A 23,184-nucleotide genomic window follows, 5' to 3' on the forward strand; every position below is an offset into this window, starting at 1 on the left:
TGTTTGGTAACATACAGTGTAATATTAGTTTCAAGTGTAGAATTTAGTGATTCATCACTTCCATATGTCACCCTGTGCTCATCGCAAGTGCCCTCCTTAATGCCCATTACTTATTTCACCCATCCCCCACCCACCTCCCCCCTCTTTCTCTGGTAACCACCAATTTGTCCTCTATAGTTAAGAGTTTGGTTTTTTGGTCTCTCTTTTTTTTCCCCCCTTTGTTCATTTGTTTCTGAAAGTCTACCTATAAGTGTAAACCTATGGTGCTTGTCCATGACTTGACTTTTTCACTTAGCATAATAGTCCCTAGCTCCATCCACATTGTTACAAATGTTTTTGTAAACAAAAACATTTTTTTGTAAACAAAAAAGATTTTGTTTTTCTTTATGGATGAGAAATATTCCATTGTTTATATCTACCACCCCCTCTTTATCCATTCATCAGTCAATGGACATTTGGGCTCTTTCCATCCATAATTTGGCTAGTGTTGATAATGCTGCTATAAACATCAGGGTGCATGTATCCATTCAAATCAGGAACAAATCCTTGTGTTTTAATGAACGTTCTAAATTAATATGAACATAAAGGTGATATAGGAGCTTTTTTTAAAAAAAAAAAAAAGCACAGGGGCGCCTGGGTGGCGCAGTCGGTTAAGCGTCCGACTTCAGCCAGGTCACGATCTCGCGGTCTGTGAGTTCGAGCCCCGCGTCAGGCTCTGGGCTGATGGCTCAGAGCCTGGAGCCTGTTTCCGATTCTGTGTCTCCTTCTCTCTCTGCCCCTCCCCCGTTCATGCTCTGTCTCTCTCTGTCCCAAAAATAAATAAACGTTGAAAAAAAAAAAATTAAAAAAAAAAAAAAAGCACAGCATTTCTTCACTGGGTTTGGAAAGTATTTCTGATTTTGTGAAAGACAAATACTACCAGTACTATCAAATAGTCTGGGGTTGGATTGATTACCTCACAGAGCAAATCACAAAAACTTTCCTAGCAACCCCTAGGCCTCAACAGCTATGTTAAACAACAAATGTACATGAAGTCTGAAATAAAATTGATGATTTAACATTACACAGTAAATTATGAAATTTTTGTTTCAAATTTTAATTCTTTTTTTTACATTATTTTCAATAACTGAGAACGCAATCCAACTAGAAACCAGATAATGCAATCTAACTAGAAAGATATCCAGAACTCATCAACATGTAAGTTGTTATCACCTGTGTGTGCACATGTGCCCAAATGTCCCAGGCTCACTTGCAGCTCTCAGCAATGACATCATAAACAATGTGGGACTCCAGTCACCTACTAGACGAGGACTACAGGTGAGTTGAGCACTCCTAGTGTAGTAGGAAAACCACACAAAGCAGATGCACAGAGATTTATACTGGAAGGGGCAAAGATAACACACAACGGCTATGGCAAAAGCCGTAAAGCCAACAAAGGTAAGGGTAGAAAAGGAGTCTGAGAACACTTGAAAAAGAAAAAAGAGACCTTGATTTTTCTACAGAGTATGATGAATGGCTACCAAATGCATTTTGAAGAGTGTTAGTTTGATCAACACAGAAGGAAATAGAATCTGCTTCTGATTATGTGTCCGTGAGCTTGATTCCAAGGACAGAGAGGAATAGAGGAAAAAGAAAGCCTTCAAAGACAGCCTCCATTTTCCACTTCTAAAGTGGGTAAGAGGACCTATCCTTTGACTTCACATTATCTAGAGGTAGAGATAAACATCAGACTATACATAACTCCTTCGTCTGGATCCAAAGGAAGGATTTTCTGGACTGCCTGTCTTCATCCCCCTCTATTTTTAAAGAAAATTAGATTTCCTCCCCAGAAGTTACTGTGAGAGGTAGGTGGGCGACAAGGCCAGCTCCTTAAGGCACCTTTCTCTCATGTGTGCATCAATCACCTGGGTGCTCCTCACATTTCCACAGCACTGGCTAAGCTGGCTCCCCACAGGTAAATCTTTTCCTTCTTGAGTGGCATCACTCCATTTCTCACAGCCCCACTCAAAGACACTCTCCCCATTTGTCAAGGCCTTCCATAATCTGGATCTACACACTCAATCTCACCTCCTACTACTCTTCCATATCCCCGAAATAAATCAATCTCCCACCTGTCCTATGGAAACAGGAGACTCGCTCCCACCCTATCTCCCATCCTGTCATCTCCTTTACTTAAAGGCCAGCCTCTCTCCTTCACAAAGTCCTCCACATTCTGGCAAGTCTTCCTTTTACTCTAGTCCCTACTGATGGCCCCCTTCCTTATACTCCGCTAGAATTTATAACAGGCACCACCTAAATCACCAGTCACTATGGTATTATCCCATATTATTAACTATCTTGCAAGCATGTTTAGCCTGATCCTCCAACTGGAATGCCTAGAACAGTCCTTGGCATGTGGCCGGTACTCAGTTATTTGTTGACAGACTAAGTTAATCAACTATAGTAAGCTGAAAATTTGAATTGCAGAGATGGGGAGAACAGAGTTTCTACCCTCATTTTGCTGAACCTTAGCCAGGTTAGAAATGCACTAAGAACTATTCAAGCTTAGAATGTTAAGATGGTTCAACAATACCTAATTATGTTTATGTCAACCAACAAGCCTCAGCAGAACAGAAGAATTCTGAAATACATTACCCAATGAGTTGTTGATTAGTATTCTTGTCCTCAGAGGTGAGTGGGGACTTTTTTTTTAAAAATATTTATTTATTTTTGAGAGAGAGAGAGAGAGAGACAAAGCATGAGTGGAGGAGGGGCAGAGAGAGAGGGAGACACAGAATCTGAATCAGGATCCAAGCTCTGAGCTGTCAGCACAGAGCCTGATGCAGGACTCGAACCCATACACCTTGAGAGCATGACCTGAATGAAGTTGAACGCCCAACCAACTGAACCACCTAGGAGCGGGAATTTTCAAAAATTCAATTTAAGAAGTTTCTTTCAAGTTGGGGTTAAAAAGAACCCAAATTGGTGGATAAAAAATTCAGTAGGTACTAATAACATTCTTTGTATCTAAGGGCCGCCCCCAACGTTGAGAGTTCTTAAAATGTTTAACAAAGAGATCTTTACTACAAAAAGAGCTCTTACAAATAAAAAATGTATAGAAATTTCATAGAAATTCTACTGTAACAGAAATTTAAATGGAATAAAGAATGTTAATAGATTATTCATATAAAAATATGAATAACTAACAAACATTTGGAAGCTGTTCAATCTCTAAAAAGTTTTTAAAAACTGCAATTAATCTGTGAGCGATAAAATCACACTTCATAGGAATATTCAAAACCACTAATGCTTTAGAGACTATAACTCATTTATCAAAGTCTTATTTGACAGTGACCATATGTACTTTGCTCAAAATATTAAGGATCTGAAATGATCTAATACACACGTCACTAACATACTTATTCTCACTACTTTAGGGGCACCAGGGTGGCTCAGTCGGTTAAGCATCCAACTTCAGCTCAAGTCATGATCTCACAGTTTGTGAGTTTGAATCCCGAATCAGGCTCTGTGCTGACAGCCCAGAGCTTGCTTTAGGTCCTGTCTCCCTCTTTCTGCCCCTCTCCTACTCCCATGCACATACGCGCGCGTGCACACACACACACACACACACACACACGCACACGCACGCGCACACACACACACACTCTCTCTCTCTCTCTCTCTCTCAAAAATAAACATTTAAAAAAAAATCACCACCTGGGGCGCCTGGGTGGCGCAGTCAGTTAAGCGTCCGACTTCAGCCAGGTCACGATTTCGCGGTCCGTGAGTTCGAGCCCCGCGTCAGGCTCTGGGCTGATGGCTCAGAGCCTGGAGCCTGCTTCCGATTCTGTGTCTCCCTCTCTCTCTGCCCCTCCCCCATTCATGCTCTGTCTCTCTGTGTCCCCAAAATAAATAAACATTAAAAAAAAAAAATTTTTTTTTAAATCACCACCTTAAATTAACACAAAGCAACACAGCATCAAAGAAATCAATCAGGGAGACTGCCAAGTACTTCAACCTTACAAAGTATTTCTAATACACACAATGAATCTCCCACTATTTACATTTACAGGTGACCTTTCAAGACATGAAGGCAATTAAGTTGTGAAACGCTTGCCTCATTCATGGAAATGGGTTTGGTAGGATTTTTTTTTTCTCCTTCAAAACAGCTTCTTAAAACCAGGAGATAAACAGGGGCCACAGCAACAGAAAAGGAACAGAGAGAGAAAAGTTTCACGAAGGGCCTCAAAGGCCACTGGGTCTTTGTACTCCCTGAGTGAGGTAGGGGAAACAGAAAGCACTTCCTTTCAAATTCCTTTTCTCAGAGTGCAGATCATCCTAATCGTCTCAAAATGTCCATGTCGTCTTCCTGCGGGAGTTAAGAACATCCTTCCTAGAAATATAATTAGGAAGGATTAGCTGCTGCATTAAGAGGCTTTGAACAAATTAAGGAAGAATGATGTCTCACTTTAGACTCTGTCCATCAAATCTCCAAATACCAGCACTTGGCAAAACCCCAACATCCGGCAAAGAAATAAGGCAGTGCATTTCACAAGCAGTAAAAGTGATGCCCATGTCAAGAAAGCCCCAAGATGAAAATTGTTTAAAAATAACCTCCCTGTCCATGGAAGACAGTCCAATTAATTTTTAAAGATGTGAGAACGGCTTCTACATTGGTAACTAACAATAAAGAAATAACTGTCACATTTTCTCCTTGAGACAGAATACATTTTGATAAGTGAATTTTGATCATTTTGAAAATAAAAACATTTCATTAAACAACAGTGTTTTACTTGAAAACTCGTGAAATGACTCAAGTTTTTCATCTCTCCTCTATCTTTCTTAGGTTTGGGGCTTCAAAAATACTGTGCAAGTTTTTTCATTAATTTTGATACCAGAGAATCAGACAGACAATAACATATAAAAAACAGCAAGGAGATCATAGTATAAGAGGTCAGGTTCAAGTCACAGCTCTGCTACTACCCATGTGACTCTAGGCAAGACATTCATCCCTTTAAGTGATAAAATTTTATGATCTGTGCTGGATGAAGATACTGGAAGATGGAAACAAGATCGTACCTAATACATTCTCATTCTAGTTCTCATTACACTCAGCTCTCAAAAGGGACAAATACCCAGGATTAATTCTTTTTTTTTTTTTATTTTTTTTTAACGTTTATTTATTTTTGGGACAGAGAGAGACAGAGCATGAACGGGGGAGGGGCAGAGAGACAGGGAGACACAGAATCGGAAGCAGGCTCCAGGCTCTGAGCCATCAGCCCAGAGCCCGACGCGGGGCTCGAACTCACGGACCACGAGATCGTGACCTGAGCTGAAGTCGGACGCTCAACCGACTGAGCCACCCAGGCGCCCCTGCCCAGGATTCATTCTTTACAAAGACAGTGATATTGATAAAATATTTCTTTGTGTTTTGTTGAGAGCTAACTTGGCCAATTATATAACTCTGGAATCCTATGAACTCTAAGTGAAAAATGATTTCACGCTAAGTGAAAAATAACTCTCAATGAAAAATAATTGAAGTTTGCCTGCACATCCCGGTTTGCTGTCTGAAAACTGAGCCAATCTTGTGTCAAGGTGCAAATCACTTAGTATTTAATTAAATACTCGTGAGTACTAACGAGTCTTCAAGCTCATAAAATGCGATTTTCAGTGTCAGTTTCAGTAATTTTCCCAAGAGACTGGCTGCCTGGGCTTTGCTGCCATGTTTTTTTTCTTGCTAATGTGCCTCACATCTATCACAGGCATCCTAGGAAGTGCTAGGATCAAGAAGACTTGGAAGTGAAAAGGTCAAGAAGAGAAGATCCAGAGAACTAGAGCCTGACCAAAGAAAAACAGCCAGAGATACACAGCAAGCGAGTCCTACTGTCGCCTAGAAGTGCCAGAGAAGGACAGGATGCCAGGGCTGAACTACTGCCCCAGAATGGAGTGCATTATGACTGAGAAAACTTTTGACTACTCTCATCAGTGACTCATTCAACTGGTCCCTTCTGATTACTTTCAGGAAACTGAGGCAGCTTAGCTGATGGGCTAGTATTTGCATTCCTGCATGGTCAGACTTTCAGATCCAGAGCAGTCATAATATACATTTGCATTCACCAAGGAAGCACTGCACCAAGAAGAGTAAATCACACGAAATGAAATGAATGTCATGAAGGGAGCGGATGGGGAAACAGGGGTCATGAGAGCATCTTTGAGGGAGTAACAGGTGTCAGGGAATGTTTCCCAGAGGAAACTGAAATCAATAAAAGAAACAGGTGTTAACAGGGAAGAGGAGCGTGTGCAAGGGGAGGCAGTAGGTTGCAGACGGACAAAATGTGTCAGGAAGGAGCTGGACAGGGTTAATGAGCTGCCTGGGACATGGTGACAGGTTGGTGCCTAAGTATGATGACAATCAGAGGATAAGAGTCTGATGTCGCAGGAGGGGAGAACTCATTCTATCCTCAGAGCACTGAGAAGCCACTGAAGGCTCTTATGCAGAGCAGGGCGAGATGAGACTTATGTTTTGAAAAGATCCCTCCAGTTGTGGACTGGACTTCATACTCAATAAAATCCGAAGCACCTGGGATACAAGGGACAGTCAGAGTTTTTCCACTTTCCACCCCACTCATGGGAGAACCCACCTAACTCTGGTGGGCATAGGACCATTCTCCAACCCACTACTAATTTCCATCCAGTCTTCCCGGTCCCTCCTGCTATCCTACATAAACACATCAACAGCTTGTCCAGAAATAGCAGTCCTGAAAAATGAGACATTTTTTCCTGGATTATTAAATTTAGGGTTTCTTTTCTCCATAGTGTTTAAGTAGACATTCTTTCCCCTTAGAAGTTCCTGCCTCTGGGACCATAGGATTGGCTATTTCTGCTAGGACATCTCTAAGGCATTTGAGGAACAGATAAAAGAATAAAAAATACACTCGACATTGAGAACCATAGTGAAAACATACAAACTCTAAGCATGTTTACAAGTTAACTTTGTGTTTTATTTCCTTAAGCATATTTTGCATAATATGAGCTTTACTGTCTCCTCCCTCATGTAGGACTCACATCTTCTAAGTTATTTATTCTGATCCCAGGCAACTCTGGGGCAGAGGGCCACTATAAAAATTTAGTCTTAAAATTCAGTCTACACTTGCTTGAACATAAACTAAATGTAAAGCCAAGGAAAACAAGGAAAGAGGATTTAGTGCAACCCTAGGGGCACCTTGGAAGGATTCAAGGGCGGTATCCATGGAATGCCAAACATATCCAAATGCAAAGAGGAATTTTTCCTATAATCTACACAACACCCAAAGTCAGGCTCTAAAAAGTATTCTTGGGTTTGGAATGAACCATGCAGGCCAGGGCTCAAGTACATGGTCCCATGCGTCCACCATGTTGCGTTCTATCCCAACTGCTTATCAGTGGATTCATGTGTGTTTCCATTCCAGTTCCATCACCAGTTTGCAGGAGGTCCTCTGACAACTAATTCATTTCCGGGGCACAAATTTATTTCAACAGAGAATAGTCATATGGGAAATACATTATCAGGCTCAAGAACCCCAATCTAACTACTGAAGGAAGAGACATTTCTAGCCTTCTCCCCACTCCAAGTCTGCCCACCCCTTACAACTCCCCCGAGGAGAACTGCAATCAGAGCCCCAAGGCCACTTTGTCTAGTAGTTGGGGCCGTTGGATGTCAAAAAATACTTGTTTATGAGTGGTGTTGACTTTTCAATCCCTAGCTCCATGAGACTAAGGGCATAAAGACAGCCAGGGCCCCTCCTGCTGCCTGGCCATCTCTAGGCTCTTGGTTTTCCCCTCTTCCAGCCACCACAAGTACTTGAGGGTGCTGGTCCCAAGACTGCAGAGAACAGTGGGGGCCACATTTAGACCTTCAATCTACATGAAGGGCTTAAATCTAACTTTTATCAGAGTCATAAGGACTGGCTATACTATTAATTGAAGGGTACTCTGATGATTATTTACTATCCCTTGTGATTATAGCTCACTCTTGAGTATCAGAAAAGATCCGCAAAACAAGATTGGGTACTTGATAAAATGCTCTAATAGCCAGAATAATGGCCCCTCGAAGACATCCACATCCAGAACCTATGAATATGTTAGGTTGCCGGGCAAAGGGAAATTAAAGTTGCAGATGAAATTAAGGTTGCTCATCAGCTGACCTTGAGATGGGGAAAGTACCCTGAATTATCCAGATGTGCCCAATTACAAGTGTCCTTAAAAGTGGAAGAGAGGGACACCTGTGTGGCTCAGTTGGTTGAGCATCCGACTTCAGCTCAGGTCATGATCTCACAGCCCACATCACATTGGGCTCTGTGCTGACAGCTCAGAGCGTGAAGCCTGCTTCGGATTCTGCGTCTCCTCTCTCTGCCCCCTCTCTGCCCCTCCCCTGCTCATGCTCTGTCTCTCTCTCTCTCAAAAATAAACACGAAAAAAAAATTTAAGTGGAAGAGAAAAGAAGAGGAAGAAGAGAACTGGCATTCAATAAACACTCAGTAAATATTAGCTACTATTATAATTATTACACAACACCAAAACAGCAGCCTAATTGCTAGCAATTAAATGGGGAGCAAACTCTAGCCCAGCAGCTGCCCTTTTTAATTGCACACTTTGAGTTTCCAATTCCTGATGTTATCTTTCACCAGAACTTAAGCCCAGTCAGTTCTATCTCAAAACTCTTGGCCAAGCCTTCCTTGTGGTACTCTGCAGGGTACACACACGGAAACACACAAGTGAGCTCCCCTACCCTCCCCTACCTCCCCCACCCCCATCCTACAGCGCACTCTTCCTGCCAAGTCCCACTCAGGAGAAAAGGTTCCTTGCTCCCGGCTCCTCAAACACCATCTCACCCCACTATCTTCCCTACATGCATGTTTTTTTTAAAGCAACAGAACAGCGCTGACCAACAAATACTAGTATGATCAAACTTTGCACAATGGATTATGAAGTCCCTCTCAAACCTTGACATTGCCATGTCCAATTGGGCTTGGTTTTCTGATGAATTCGCAAAGGTCTTCTTCTGGAATTCCCACACATGCCTACCTACAGCATTTTTTCTAAGAACCAAAAACTAGAAAAATTCCAAACATCCATCAAGAGCGGAACAAATAATAAATTGTGGTATACTTGTATGATGAAATGATCTTTGGCAACGTAAATGTGAACAACAGTCACACACAACCACATACGTCAACCTCAGACAGAACAATGAGTGAAAAAAATACACGTTATGGGATTCATTTATACATACATTGTTGAGAAACTGACTTCTGGTGTAAGAAGTCAAGACAGCAGCTTGGGAAGGAGGAAGAGGTCCGATCTGGAAACAAGGGGTCTTTGTTGTGCTGTCAGTGTTCCACTCTTTGACGTGTACGGTCCATGCAGGAGTGTGTTATCACTTCGGGATCGTCATGAGGCTGTGTGCACTTTAGTATACTCTTTGGTATGTAATTTTAATTGCACTTCAATTGTTTTTAAAAGTTTAAAGTATGCATATAAAATGATAAAAATCAGTCACTGGTTCCAATTGTGAGTTCTCACCCATCCCTAAAGCGTCATAAAGTGAACACTAAAATCCTTGGACTGAGTTCCTTTTCTTCAGTTTTCTGCCACTTTGCCTTTTTTTTCCACATCATCAAGTAGCATCAAAACCTTCATCGTATAGACATGTTAGGTCAATCAGACACAACAGGAATACAAAGTATTCTGCAAAACTGTGCAGGGCTTTACAAAGGCAGACAGTATATTCCAAGAGAAAAAGGTAACTTCTTGCAACATAAGTAGGTATTCATGAAAGAATACTCAGACAAGGAGTTAGACTTTTTTCTCTAGAAAAACCTCAAAAAATGTATTAAACATTTATCGTAGCACTTCTGTGTACCTATGTCAATAAAGAGACAAAAGACTGTGAAGTAAGTGCTATGACAATGGGGAGCGGAGGAAGCATAGAAAGAACCCCGTAGGAAGCTCAGCGGTGGGGGGGCAGGGGGGGGTGGGGATGGGGGTCAATACTGCAAGGTCCCCCCTCTACTCTGAGAGATCCAAACTGAGAGATCCTTTGGGGAAAATGCCCATTCAAGTCCTGATCACTTCCTTGCTTTTTAAATAACTTCAAGAAAGATCCCAATCTCAACTATCATGCTACAAAAAGCCTGAAACTTCTCCCAAGTTTTAACTACTGGTGTAGTTTTTATAATGAGTTGGGGTTTTTCCCACCTATTGGGATAGTATGAGAAAGTCCAAATAAAGGGAATGAGCTTACATTTTATTGTTGCTGTTGCTGTTAATTAGGAGAGAATATTACACCAAGCTTCCCACCCCTGTAGATATCACAGCATATAGTTTGTGGGTTTTTTTAAAGACTCACAACCACAGCGCCCGGAAGCTAAGAGCGGGGCAGAGATAAAGGACAGGGGAGCACCCTCTCCTCCACAGCATAAACATCACTCAACACTGCTTCCTATCAACCAACCCATAGTAAATGCAGAGCATTCAGTTCTCAAGAACTTTGAAAATGGCCCCCATCATCCCAATGTGGATTCTAAACAGTCTTGCCTATATTTAGAAAATATCTGGCATACTATGAGCTCACTTGATAAATATAGAATGCATGTGAATTACTCCTGTCTTTTAAAAGAACATTTGCTCACTTGCTTCTTTTCTCTTCACCGCATCCCTGGGACGAAGACAATGAAGGAGAGGGATAAGTCGGTGCCATCACATAAATGCAGTCCCCTCACCTGGTCTGAGAAAGGACAAAACTGATTTTTCCAGAGAAACTAAGCACCATCCTTTCTAACATCAGGACACCATAAGATGATGAAAAGAGCCATCACCAGGGAAGACAAAAGACAGGACACATGTGAGCTCCCTAGATAGATTTGACATCCATATCCTGAGTAAAACCAGACTTCCTTCTCAAGCTCAAAGACAAGGGACTGACTGGGGTCCAGTGTCTCTGGCAAAAGCGCTTCCTCCTTATACCACACAGATAACAGCTCCCCATTTGGCAAAGCAGTGGTCATTTGTACCAACATTCTCTAGTGACCAAAAGACATTAAGAGCTCAAGAATGCCTCTCATGACCTCCACCTTGTGGTTCCATGGTCAGTGCCTATAGCATCCATCATGACGAACAAGGATAAAGACAGACCTTTCACACAAGTCAAAACAGTCTCAGTGAGCAGCACTAGGGGCTGACGACAAACTTTTATGGGCAACTTCAATATATGTGTGAATGATGACACTGACAGGTGGTGAAAAAGCTCTGGAAAGCTGAACCGTTTTTGAATTTTGCTCCTTAGTGGAGTCTCCCAGCTAGGAGTTATAAGCATTAACACCTTTTTGCATATAGGACTAAAGACAGACAGTGGAGATACATCTGCGACCTAACACTGGCAATTCTTCCACAAATACACGTACAGCTGCATGTGAGTAACATCTACAGGATGCAATTTGAGAGTAACCTGAAGGGTTAGTACAGACCTTCTAGACTCCATTATTATCAAGTAAAAGTTCAAAGCATCAGAAGTGACTGCCAAGATCTGTATACAAGAAGATAAGGCATCACGTGGTGTTCTCGTTAGCTCATGGAGAATCTGTGATGCGGCCCACAAAACTGGAAAAAGGAACACCTTCGTAATAAACCTTCCATGAAAAGCATGAATGAAACTACCAACTACAGCAATGAGTACTGCCAGAATGCCCCAGCCAGGTCTTTTCAAACCAGTACCTGACCAAGTGCCCAGCTGGTAGCCACTGACACCCACTAATGGGATACAGAGGATAATCCTGGCAATTCATCCATAAAGCTGTGTCAGAAAGGCCCCCATGCCCCTCCTTTCTCCCACAGTCCCAAGTCTGGATCACACCTCATTCTCTCTACCTTTGCCTCCCACATTCCATGAGGTGCCAAGGCTTTTCATTTATAGTCACTCCTGAGTTCACTTCCTTCCTCTACATTACCAGCACTGCTACACCTGTTACAGAGTCATCTAATTACCTCTAAGTCTAACCCACTGCAGATACTACAGCCAGATGAATCTTCATTCCAAGGCAGGAAAACACCACAGCATTCCTCCCACTTGAAATTTTATTTTGGTTTGTTGTTGTTGTTCTTATAGTTACTCTTCCTTACAGAAAATATCAAAAATAGAGTTCTGGGGGTGCCTGGGTGGCTCAGTTGGTTAAGCATCCGACTCTTTTTTGATTTCAGCTCAGGTCATGATCTCATGGTTTGTGAGATCGAGCCCTGCATTGGGATTCTCTCTCTGCCCCTCCGCTGTGCAAGTACTCACACTCTCTCAAAATAAATAAACTAAAAAAAAAAAAAAAAATTAGAGTTCTGTACCTCCATGTACCCATCATCCAGCTTTAGTAATTATCCCCTCAGAGCCAATCTTATTACCTCTGTACCTCAACTCGCTGAATAATTTCAAAGCTCATACATCAATTTCATCTGCAAATACTTTAATATCATTCTCCTTACATAGCTAGAAGTCCTTCACCACAGCCCCCCCAAATCAACAATCATTTCTTGTATCATTAAATTTCCAATGTCTAGATTTTCATGATTCTCCTATACATCATCATCATCTTTTACTTTTATTTACAGTTTGTTTGAATCAGGATAGACACAGTCCAAACATTGTGATTAGTGAGTTCCTTAAGCCTCTTCTAAACTATAGTTTCCCTCTCTATTCCTTTTTTTTTTTTTTCTATCTTGCTTTGTTGTCTCTTTTTGGAATGGTTTTGTGGAAATCTTAAGTGTTTACCTTGGTTTTTAACCAATCCTTACAACCTTTTATTACCACTAGTCTGCATCTATATTAAGTTCCAATCAAATCGTATCCTAAATGTGGTCTTTTTAAAATATGTCTAAAAACTCTTTGATATTCACACCTTCAAACAGCGCAGCTTAACTTCATTCCCTTTGAAAGAGTGCATTTGACTGAATGACTCACTTCTAATGAGTAGAATAAGGTGGAAGTAAACGTGTGTATCTTTAAGACTGACAACCACAAAGGCACTGTGGCATTCTTGCTCTCTCCAGTGTGGGATCACTGGCTCCAGGAGAAGCCAGTAGCCGGCCATGTCATGAGAACTCTCAGGCAGTTCTGCAGAGAGATCCATGAGTAATCTCTTTCCAGGAGGGAAGCCTCCTGCCAATAGCCACGGACTTGAGTGAACTTGGCAGTGGGTTCTCCAGCCCTAGTGGAGTGGCCCCTGCTGACTGCAACCTCATGAGAGATACTGAGGCACATCTCCCAGCTAAGCACCTCCTAGGTTCCCCACCTGCAGAGAATGTCAGACAATAAATGTTTGTTTTAGGCTGCTGAGTTTTGGGTGATCTGTTACACAGCAGTAGGTAACCAATATGCCACGCTTTCTTTTTTTTTTTTAATGTTTATTTTCTAATGTGTGTTTATTTTTTAAAAAGAGACAGAGCACAAGTGTGGGAGGGGCAGAGAGAGAGGGAGACAGAGACTCTGACACGGGCTCCAGGCTCTGAGCTTTCAGCACAGAGCCCGAAGCGGGGCTAGAACTCACAAACCATGAGACCATGACCTGAGCCAAAGTCAGACGCTTAACTGACGGGGCCACCCAGGCGCCCCACTAATATGCCATATTTTCTGATGTCACATCATTGCCATTCCTGGAAATGCCCTTCCCATCCAGTTCTTTGGGTCCAAATTTAACCATCTTTTCAAGCTCGCCATCTCCAGAGCCATCCCTGGAACCTCCACTTCCCCAACACTCCAAAATCTGGAAACAACTGCTCCTTCCTTTGATTTCCTCAAGAGCTCTGTATCTGGTTCTAAATCAAGCTGTCTAAAACTAACCTGGCCAAAGGTAAAACCAATTCAACTACTACTCACGTACCTAAAATGTGTAGTTTTAACAGCACAGTCTTCCTAAATTAACTGTTGCTTCAAACGTGCCAGGCACGCACTCATTTTCACGGTTCATGCTCTCACATCCTTCAAGCCTTTGCTTACACGTGACCTTCCCAGTTGGGTCCTCCCCGACAGCCTATTAAAACCACCAGAGATCTCATGCCTTCCCACCCTGCACCCACCCAGCACTCTCCATCCATTCCCGCAGGTTTACTTTCTCCTACAGCACTTCTCACAGTGTTCTCATCATGCCACTTCCACCTGTCTCCCACTTTGCAGGCTGTAAGCTCCAGGGAGGCTGGCATTTTGTGTATTCGTTCAGGGCTCCAGCCTAAGGCCCTAGACAGTGCGTGCCCGGGACATGGAGCGTGCTCCACAACACCTTGTTGGATAAGAGATCAAGACGGCTTCATACACCACATAAGAGATGTAACGCTCAATACACAGTGTGAGGAGCACCTGGGGGGCTCCATCAGCTGAGCCTCCAACACTTGGTCTTGGCTCAGGTCATGATCGCGCAGTTTGTGAGATCAAGCCCCGCGTCGGGCTCTGTGCTGACAGTATGGAACTTCTTTGGGATTCTCTCTCTCCTTCTCTCTCTGTTCCTCCCCTGTTCTTTCTCTCTCTCAAAATAAATAAAAAACATTTAAAAAAATAAACATTTTGATATCTTAGGTATCTTTGTGTCTACAAGCACTTTAAGGAGGCTTAACCAATCTCCTTCTTCAATAGATAAAAACAAAGCAAAACAAAACCTTGAAACTCAATCTCCTTCTTCGATAGATAACAACAAAACAAAACCTTGAAACATCCCAAAGCAGTCAATCTTAAAAAAAGATGACTTAAGAATTATTACATTTCTTAAAAGTAGCCAAAATAGTCCTATCATGTATGCTCCTTGGCAGTTTGATTAAGTAGGATTTCAGGTGATTATAGATCATTACCTAAATTCACCTGTGGGCCAACTGCACCCCTCCTGCCTTTGTGTCCCTCACATGTTACAGCTCATCTATCATCTCAAAACCTCCTTAAATGCAGAAGTGGATCTTTTACATCTTCATACTCCAGATAACAGGGCAACCTATAAGCATTCATTAAGAAAGTATCAAGATCGGGATGCCTGGATGGCTCAGTCCATCAAGCATCGGACTCTTGATTTCAGCTCACAGTTGTGAGAACGAGCCCCAGGTTGGACTCCATGCTGAGCGTGAAGCCTGCTTAAGACTCTCTCTCTCCCTCTGCCCCTCTCCCCCACTCACCTTCTCTACAATAAAAAATAAAATAAAATAATCATTTAAGAAATGGTCAGAATTGTTAGCACCTCGGGCCACCCCTTCTCCTTACCCAAAAGCACATCACAGGCACACCCACACACACATGCCCTGTAACAATGCCACGGCAAAAACTATCTTCATTCAGAAGATGAAGCCTCTGAGGCAAATGTATCCACAGACTTATTTTTCCAAAGCAGTGTTAGAACTGAAACCTTAGCCACCTCTTTGACTCACAACATTCTTGTCTAAATTATACTGCTGCTACCAAAAAAAGAAAAAAAAAGTTGAATCATTTATCTGACTTCTGACATATGGTTCTTACTAACAAGCCATACACACACACACACACCACAGAGGGTCAAATTCTAACAGTAGATGGTGATATTCAAGATGAAGGATGTCGCTTGTAAATTACTTCACAGTTTATGTAAGTAATAACGCTAGAAAAAAATCGTTGCAATGCACAGTAACCTGACTCTTGATTGCCGAGGCAAAGTTCAACACAGAATTGCTCTTTGTTTTTAAGATCCAGAACAATGCTGGAAAAGAGATGTCTAGCTATGATATAATCAAAGCTTTGTGTCATTTCAAGGATACACAGTTACATTCATGTTCTGGCACAAAAAAGCACCACTATATTTTAGAGAAAGGGTCAGCAAACTACAGAGCTCAAGGGCCAAACGTGGCCCATCGCCTGTTTTAGTACAACCGACGAGCTACGAATTTTTATATTTTTACATTTTTTAATGGTTGGGGGAGAAACCAAAAGAAGAAGAAGAAGTCACATGGGTGACGTGTGAAATTTATACGAAATTCAAATTTCAGGGTCCGTCAATAAAATTTTACTGGATCAGTCACACTCATTCATTTATGCATCATCTATGGCTGCTTTTGTGCTACAACGGCACAAGCGAGAAGCTGCAACAGAAACCCTATGTCCCACAAAGCTGAAAATACTTATTACCTGGCCCTTTACAGAAAAAGTTACCACCCTTCAGGGCATGGAAGCTGAATCCTGACCGCCTCTATTTACAGCCCAACGTTTGTTAATATTACTCACTTATTAACTGTGTTGTGTGACCTTGACCAAATTACTTAACCACTCTGCCAAAAACCTCAGTTTCCATAGCTGTAAAATGAGGTCAATAACAGCACCCACCTTACGGGGTCACTGCGAGTTGTGAATTAATAATACATGCAAAGCACCTGAAACAGTCCTGGGCACAGAGTGAGCCACTATTGAACACCGGCTGGAACCATCATCCCTTCTTGCTCCGGAACATGTTTTCCAACTGAAATGCCACCAAAGTGGTTAGACTTCAAACTAACCCCACAAACCTACTCACCAAGGTAGAAGTGAAGAATGAGACAACAAGAAAGGAAAGAAAAAGCAGAATGAAGAGGGGGGAGCAGGGGATAAGAAGTGAAAGGAAAAAGCAGGCAGACCCCACTCAGCAGGGACAGTAGGTGGCCTACTCGAAGGGGAAGTATAAATTAGGATAATTTCATCTACACTAGCAGATTAAATAACTTCTGTGGGCTGACTGGATACTAATCACCATGTGGAAGCTGTCTCTAGGGGGGAAAAGTATTCACAATTCCCAGCAAGTGACTTACAAATGAACCGCTGGGTCAAGCCCATTTCCAAGTGGAGAACTTCCTGTATTTTACATTCCTAGACAAATGACAAGCGAGAGTTGTGGCACACTCTGCATCTTGTGATCCATGTCTAGTAGCTATTTAAAAGGAAACCATGTGTGTAAGGACCCTGTGCAGCCCAGGAGCCCCTTCTCGGGCCCCTCGGAGGAGGCCAGGGGTAAGCAGTCTTAGCCAGGAGTCCTCATTGTGTTCAGAATGGCACTTACTTCCAAACGCTAAGAAAAAACCCTGTTCCCATAAATAGAACACGAGCTCATTCACCAAAAATGGACGTGCGTGGCAACTGGGAGGTAAACATGGTGTTAATAGAAGAGACACTTAACCTGCTACCGAGGTTGGGAAACGCTCTTTCCCAGGGCTCTCATCTGGAATATCTTCTCTACGCAAAGCTGAGTTCCTGCTGTTTCCATGTATCTTTACAAATTGCACTGTTTCCTTTCTTCAATTATTATTTCAAAACTCTAGACACTTCCCCCACCCCCAAAAGAATTGTTGTAACACTCACAACTGCACCAGAAACAACTCTCTTTATTCTTCCAGTCCAACCTTGATCCCTCTAATCCTCACTACTGCTTTGGTTCATGCTGACAGTCAATCTTGCCTGCAGAGGCTAAACACACATACCAAATATGTTCAAAAGATGTGATGGAGAAGCATGACATGTAAAACCTTAAAGAAAGAAGAGACATTATTACCCAAGTGATTTCTACCAATTGTGCAGGAAAGGCAGAGTGATTGAAAGCAATCACCCAGGACAGCAATTAAGATGCTCCTGAGTAGAGGCAAGTTGAAAACACTCACTGAGAATGAATCTGCTGGGACAGTCCTACGGAAGGCTTCGGCTTGAGGGTCAAGGTCATCTGGGCCACAGGACTGACTCTTGGAAGAGTGTCTGCCTTCTTAGACGAAGTGTGCTTTGCTGCTTGCTCAGGAGGGACCCAGGAGGAAGCAGCCGCAAGACTCTGCCCTCCAAAGCCTGGGGATGAGGTGTCCTGGGCAGCTGCTGTTTCACAGGCTTTGCCCTTGGTCCCCGGTTTACACACACAGAGTTGAGGCCGGAGACACATCCCTCCATTCTGGCATGGTGGAACACAGCTTGCTGCAGGGAGACAACAGAAGACACAACTCTGAAGAAAAGCATTGGAGACTTAACAAGTCCTTCCAAGGGCTTTTAACATCAGCACCAGAACGCTCTCCGATAAAATAAAACCTTATTCAAAGACATGATGACAAGGACAACAATGATGATGATGATAGCTAATATTTATTAATGGCTTCCCAGGTGCCAGGCGGTTCTAATACGTATCGACAAATTGAATGCCACCCCCCTCCCCAGCAACCACAGTAAGGAGAGGTTTTATTTTGCCTGTTTTACTGATGAGGAAATAGACACAAGGGTTATGTAATTTGCCAAAGGTCACACAACTATGAGTAAATAGAAGAGCTGGGACTTGAATCCAAGTGAACTGGCTCCAACATCATCTTTCTTTTGTTTTTGCTTTTGTGTGTGTGTTTTTCAACGTCATCATTCTTAACCACTTCATTAGAGTTGCCTCTCAGAAATGCATCAGAAATGCATCAGCAATGGAAAACTTAAGACAATGCTTTGCCTTTCTTTTTAAATTGTGCTCAGTGGCTTAAGTTTAAATTTCAGGTACCCAAATAAGATGTGATAAGCCCAAGTCCAATCCCCAACCCCAAAAAAGTGCTATAAATTTCATCTTGCATAAGCTATCGGAGCCTGGAGTGACTGACTCAGAAATGCAGACTAACTCACTTTTTTGTTTTTACATGACAGAAGGATACAGAGGTTGAGAGTCATCCAAGATACACTTTTATACTTCTGTTTTCAAAAAGCCAGTGCCCTGTACACCATTCCTAATCTTACAATGAAAGGCAACCAAGAAGCAAGCCCTTTATCTCCTATTTGGTAGGATGCACGTACTCGGAATCACAAGACTTGTGGCCAGAGTTTCAAAGTTAGCGGGGCTACGGGTCATGGGTAAGTGGGTTTCATCACAGGCAAGGTCCCAGAGAAGTTGAGATGTTACCGACTTAAATTTCATTAGGTTAATGTTATATAGGCTGATGGACAGGATTCCTTCAGTTTATGTGTCCAAATGCACTCATTTACACCAACTGATTTTGTTATCAGTCCACTTTTGACTTAAATTAAACCCTTGGTCCTCAAGCAGATCATACTACTACAACGCCCATAAAATGAAATGCCAGATTCAGTCCATAAACATTTACAAAATAGATGAGGGATATGAACAAGAGGAAGCTTAACTATGGATGAGCCAAATGACCAAGACCTAAAAGCCCTTTAACCTCCTGATTTTCTATAAAAGAGAGAAGCAGCTTTCCCATCTTCCTACAATATGATTCCCATTAGTTATAGAAAATAATGATAAGAAATGACTGCCAAGTGTCAGAATAGGCTGACAAATTTTCCAAAAGTGGGAAGGGATTCTTAAAAAGCAAAGAAAAATGCAACCAGCTCCCTAGGTGACCTTAGCTTGTTATTTAACCTTAACCTCTGTACCTATACATGTTTGGGGGCAGGAGGGCAGTAACTGCTTGTTCTAAAACGGTCCCCAAGAGCTCTTCCCAAATTAGGCTTCTAGAATTCTAAGTCCAAAACTATGCACTTCCAGGGTTCAGGATTCTAATTTATCAGCATTTTCCGGGCCAACCAATGATCATTGGGTCCCTACTCGGCCATGGTTATTTATGGAATGTCACAGAAATGGAAATGGGCTCCACCCAGAGAGAACAGAAGTGGCCACGAGGGAGGACAGGACGGGGCTCTCAGAGCTGAGCCTCTGCCAAAGATCACCCCCCCAGGCACTTTCATGTATACATTCTCTTCATGCTTTCAATTAGAAACATGTTTCATTTTAACATCTGAGAATGATTTCCGCTTCTCCTCCCTCCCAAGGTGTGCTGCAAATGTCCCCTCATCTACCAGGAAGGCTGCACAGAGCAGCGTATGAAAGTTGGTACCCAGATGGGGGCCAATCGTGAAATTTTCCAAAATACCACTGAGGATATACAACCAGAACCTGTCTTTAGGAGGACAAAGAGGGATTCGAAGCATCAAAGGGTAGAGATTTTTTAACTCTACAAATTTGGTAGCATGTGAGAGGCAGGGAAAGAATAATATAAAGACCTTAAACTTATTAAAAACTTTCTACCATAAGAGAAAGAACATGTATATAGTAGTGTGACTACATATGATACCACCCTTCTGCAGTAAATGCTGAGATAACAATAACACGGGGGCACCTGGGTAGCTCAGTCAGTTAAGCATACGACTTTGGCTCAGGTCATGATCTCACGGTTCCTGAGTTCGAGCCCTGGTGGAGCTCTGTGCTGACAGCCTGGAGCCTGCTTCGGATTCTGTGTCTCCCTCCTTTTCTGCCTCTTTCCCACTTGTGGTCTCTATCCGTCTCTCTCGCTCTCTCAAAAATGAATAACCATTAAAAAAAAAAAAAGAATTAAAAACCAAAAAGAATAAGGAGAATGACAATTTTCCCTTCCACCTAACCCCCCACAGGCTCTGACAGCAGCTTCCTGGAGCATGCAGACAGGAGGGGCTGGCTGGACCTGGGTCAGGGAAGGGAGGGGTGGGACAGAGTCCCTCAATGCCAAGGTAAGCCCCTCACCTGCCATGAAAAGAAAAGCAAACCTCATGTCCTGCAACCACATTTTATCAAGCCGTTTCTCCTAGGAAATTGGGACTCCATGTCGTTGTGGTTCTCGTGTGGCACTTGCTAAAGTGTGGTGCTTGGACCAGCGGCGGCAGCCGCCAGAAGCGCTTCAGAAGGGCACAATCTTCCATTGCCCCAGGTCTGTTAAATCCCAGACTGGAGTCCAGCAAACTGACCACCCTCTAGATGAGTCAGATGCACACCCAGCTCTGAAAACCGCGGACATACGGTGTTTGGAAACGGGCACTCTTCCACCAGCAAGTGTTTTAGGATTTTTCTTACACTCATTTTTTCCAAGTCCAGTATAATTAACATACAGTGCTATGTTAGTTTCAGGTGTACAACATCGTGATTCAACAATTCCACAAATTAGGATTTACATTTTTATAACTGCAAATTTGGTGTTTTCACTCCTACAATTGCATTTATTTTATTGAATTCTTGCTGTGATAAATGTGCTTGTTTTATGTTGCTGCCCTTTTATTTTTAATGCATAAAAAAAAAACCTCCCATGTGACCAAATTCTCAAGATTATTATGGGTCCCTTCCAAAAGTTTATATATTGTCATCATCTACTTCATGGCCAATGCAAAAATTTGTAGGCACTTATGAGAAAACTGTTATTCTAACCGAAGCAATGAACTATGTGGAAAATTATAAATAAATGTTACAGAAGTATTTTAAAACCACTTTTTCCACCAGTCGATTCTGCATTTGCCCAGCCACAAGTAGTTCAACACAATAAGTAAACACTACATCAAGATATTATCAGTGGGGTGGGCAGTGGTTCTCAGGCTTTGCCACACATTAGAATCACTTGGGGAGCTTTTAAAACTCTCAAAACCCAGGGATGACACCAGCCTCTGAATCAGAATCTCTGGGGGAGGGGATCAGACATCAGTTTAGTTTGCTTTTGTCTTTGTTGTTGATGTTGTTTTTCTTAAACTCTCCAGGTGATTGCAACATGCAGCCAAACTTGAACAAAATCCTAATCCAGACTTGCTGACAGACTGGGTTTCATAAAATGCAGCTCTTTGGATTTTTTTTCTCCTTTGTTCAAAAACTTTCAACCCAAGTTAGCTGCCCGTGAGATACATTAAAGACCCCCTGCACCTGGCCCAAGCCCCCCTTCCACCCTCACTGCCCCCTGCCCATCCCTATAGAAGCCCACCACTCCCCACCTCTGCACATGGTGCCCTGTCCCAAAACACGTCTCCCAAGCTCGTGCTCATGTGAAACCACCTCCTTCTCCATGAAGTCCTTCTCAAATGCCCACCGGCCCCACCGTGATCTGTTGGACACCTGAACTCCTGTCCCCTTTTATCTTTCACATCACAATCCCTATACTCTGCCACATGTCATTAATGATCTCAACAAGTTCTCTTATGTCCCGAATGAGATTATAAACTCAGGTCCATTAATTGGCTTACGCAGAACTTCCAGTACCCTAGGATGGGAGCTTTAACCTCATCTTGGTCCACTAACTGGTGTGAAAGCAGAGCCACACCTTTCCAAAGGATGCTGGGAGTTGACGACATCTGAAAAGGGAATACAATCAGTGGGCTCCTAATCCATTCCATGATGACGTCTACACCTCCAGACTCCATTTGCAAGTTGCATCTTCAATCAAATCTCCAATCCTCCAAAGATGTTTTTAAACACAAATTAATATTAAAATATACTCTGCTAATGTAGAAGATCTGTAGTGGCATTAAACAATCTGCAGTTAAAGAAACCATCTCAGAAGCCCAGATCTGATGTATTCTAGAAGAAGTTTGAAGGGATAGGACACTCTGAATCAAGCTGGTCAAGGATGAACAAAAGAGAACATCACAGGGCGCCTGGGTGGCTCAGTAGGTTAAACATATGACTTCGTTCGACGCAGGTCACGATTTTGTGGTCCTTGAGTTCAAACCCCACACTGGGCTCTGCTCTCACAACTCAGAGCCTGGAGCCTGCTTCAGATTCTGTATCTCCCTCTCTCTCTGGCCCTCCCCGACTCATGCTCTGTATCTCTCTCAAAAATAAATAAACATCAAGAAAAAAAAGAAAGAAAAAGAAAAGAAAAATCACAATGCACTGGTAGAAACTGTGACAAGTTACTAAACTTCCAGGGCAAAAGCATGTTAAGGAGATTAGCCTAAGAGGCTCAGATGCAGCGGAAACAAAAAAAAGAGCTTCTGCAAGGTGCCTGCACACAGAGATAGCTCAGAGAACTGCAGACTGTTCCCTGAGCATTCACCTGATACTAAGCTGAACAGGGCAGAACACCATGAGGCCAAACTCCCCAGGACCTGTAAGGTGCAAATTCCCAATCCTGACCTGCCAAAGTCAAGACATTCAGTACAGTCCCCAGAATTAAACCCCTTTTGTTTATTAAAGTTTATTAATTTTGAGAGAGAGAGGAAGAGGCAGAGAGAAAATCCCAAGCAGGCTCCACACCATCTGTGCAGAACCCAGTATGTCAGATGCTTAACCAACTGAGCCACCCAGGTGCCCCCAGAATCAAAGCCCTTTAAAGAGAATAGCAAACCTGGATATCAAAATCAGGCAAGAAGAGTACATGAAAAGAAAGCTAACACACAAATCAGTTAAGGATACAGGTACAAAATACCTAAGTAAAATATTATTTCAGAAACAGAAA

General features: G+C 42.5%; 1 protein-coding gene across 4 annotated transcripts in view; it reads right to left on the minus strand.

Moving 5' to 3' along the window:
* The window catches only part of LTBP1 (latent transforming growth factor beta binding protein 1), a 406,918-nt gene that overhangs the window by 342,845 nt on the left and 40,889 nt on the right, over nt 1-23,184 (minus strand). For all 4 annotated transcript variants that reach the window (XM_047068909.1, XM_047068908.1, XM_047068911.1 and 1 more), the window contains one exon: nt 17,629-17,926. In XM_047068909.1, the coding sequence (XP_046924865.1) occupies nt 17,629-17,926 (298 nt within the window). The remainder of the gene's footprint in view (nt 1-17,628; nt 17,927-23,184) is intronic.

The sequence above is a fragment of the Lynx rufus genome, unplaced genomic scaffold (assembly GCF_022079265.1).
Source record: "Lynx rufus isolate CCGP_SWC_20201006 ecotype Redwood Valley unplaced genomic scaffold, mLynRuf1.p SCAF_8, whole genome shotgun sequence".
Taxonomy (NCBI): domain Eukaryota; kingdom Metazoa; phylum Chordata; class Mammalia; order Carnivora; family Felidae; genus Lynx; species Lynx rufus.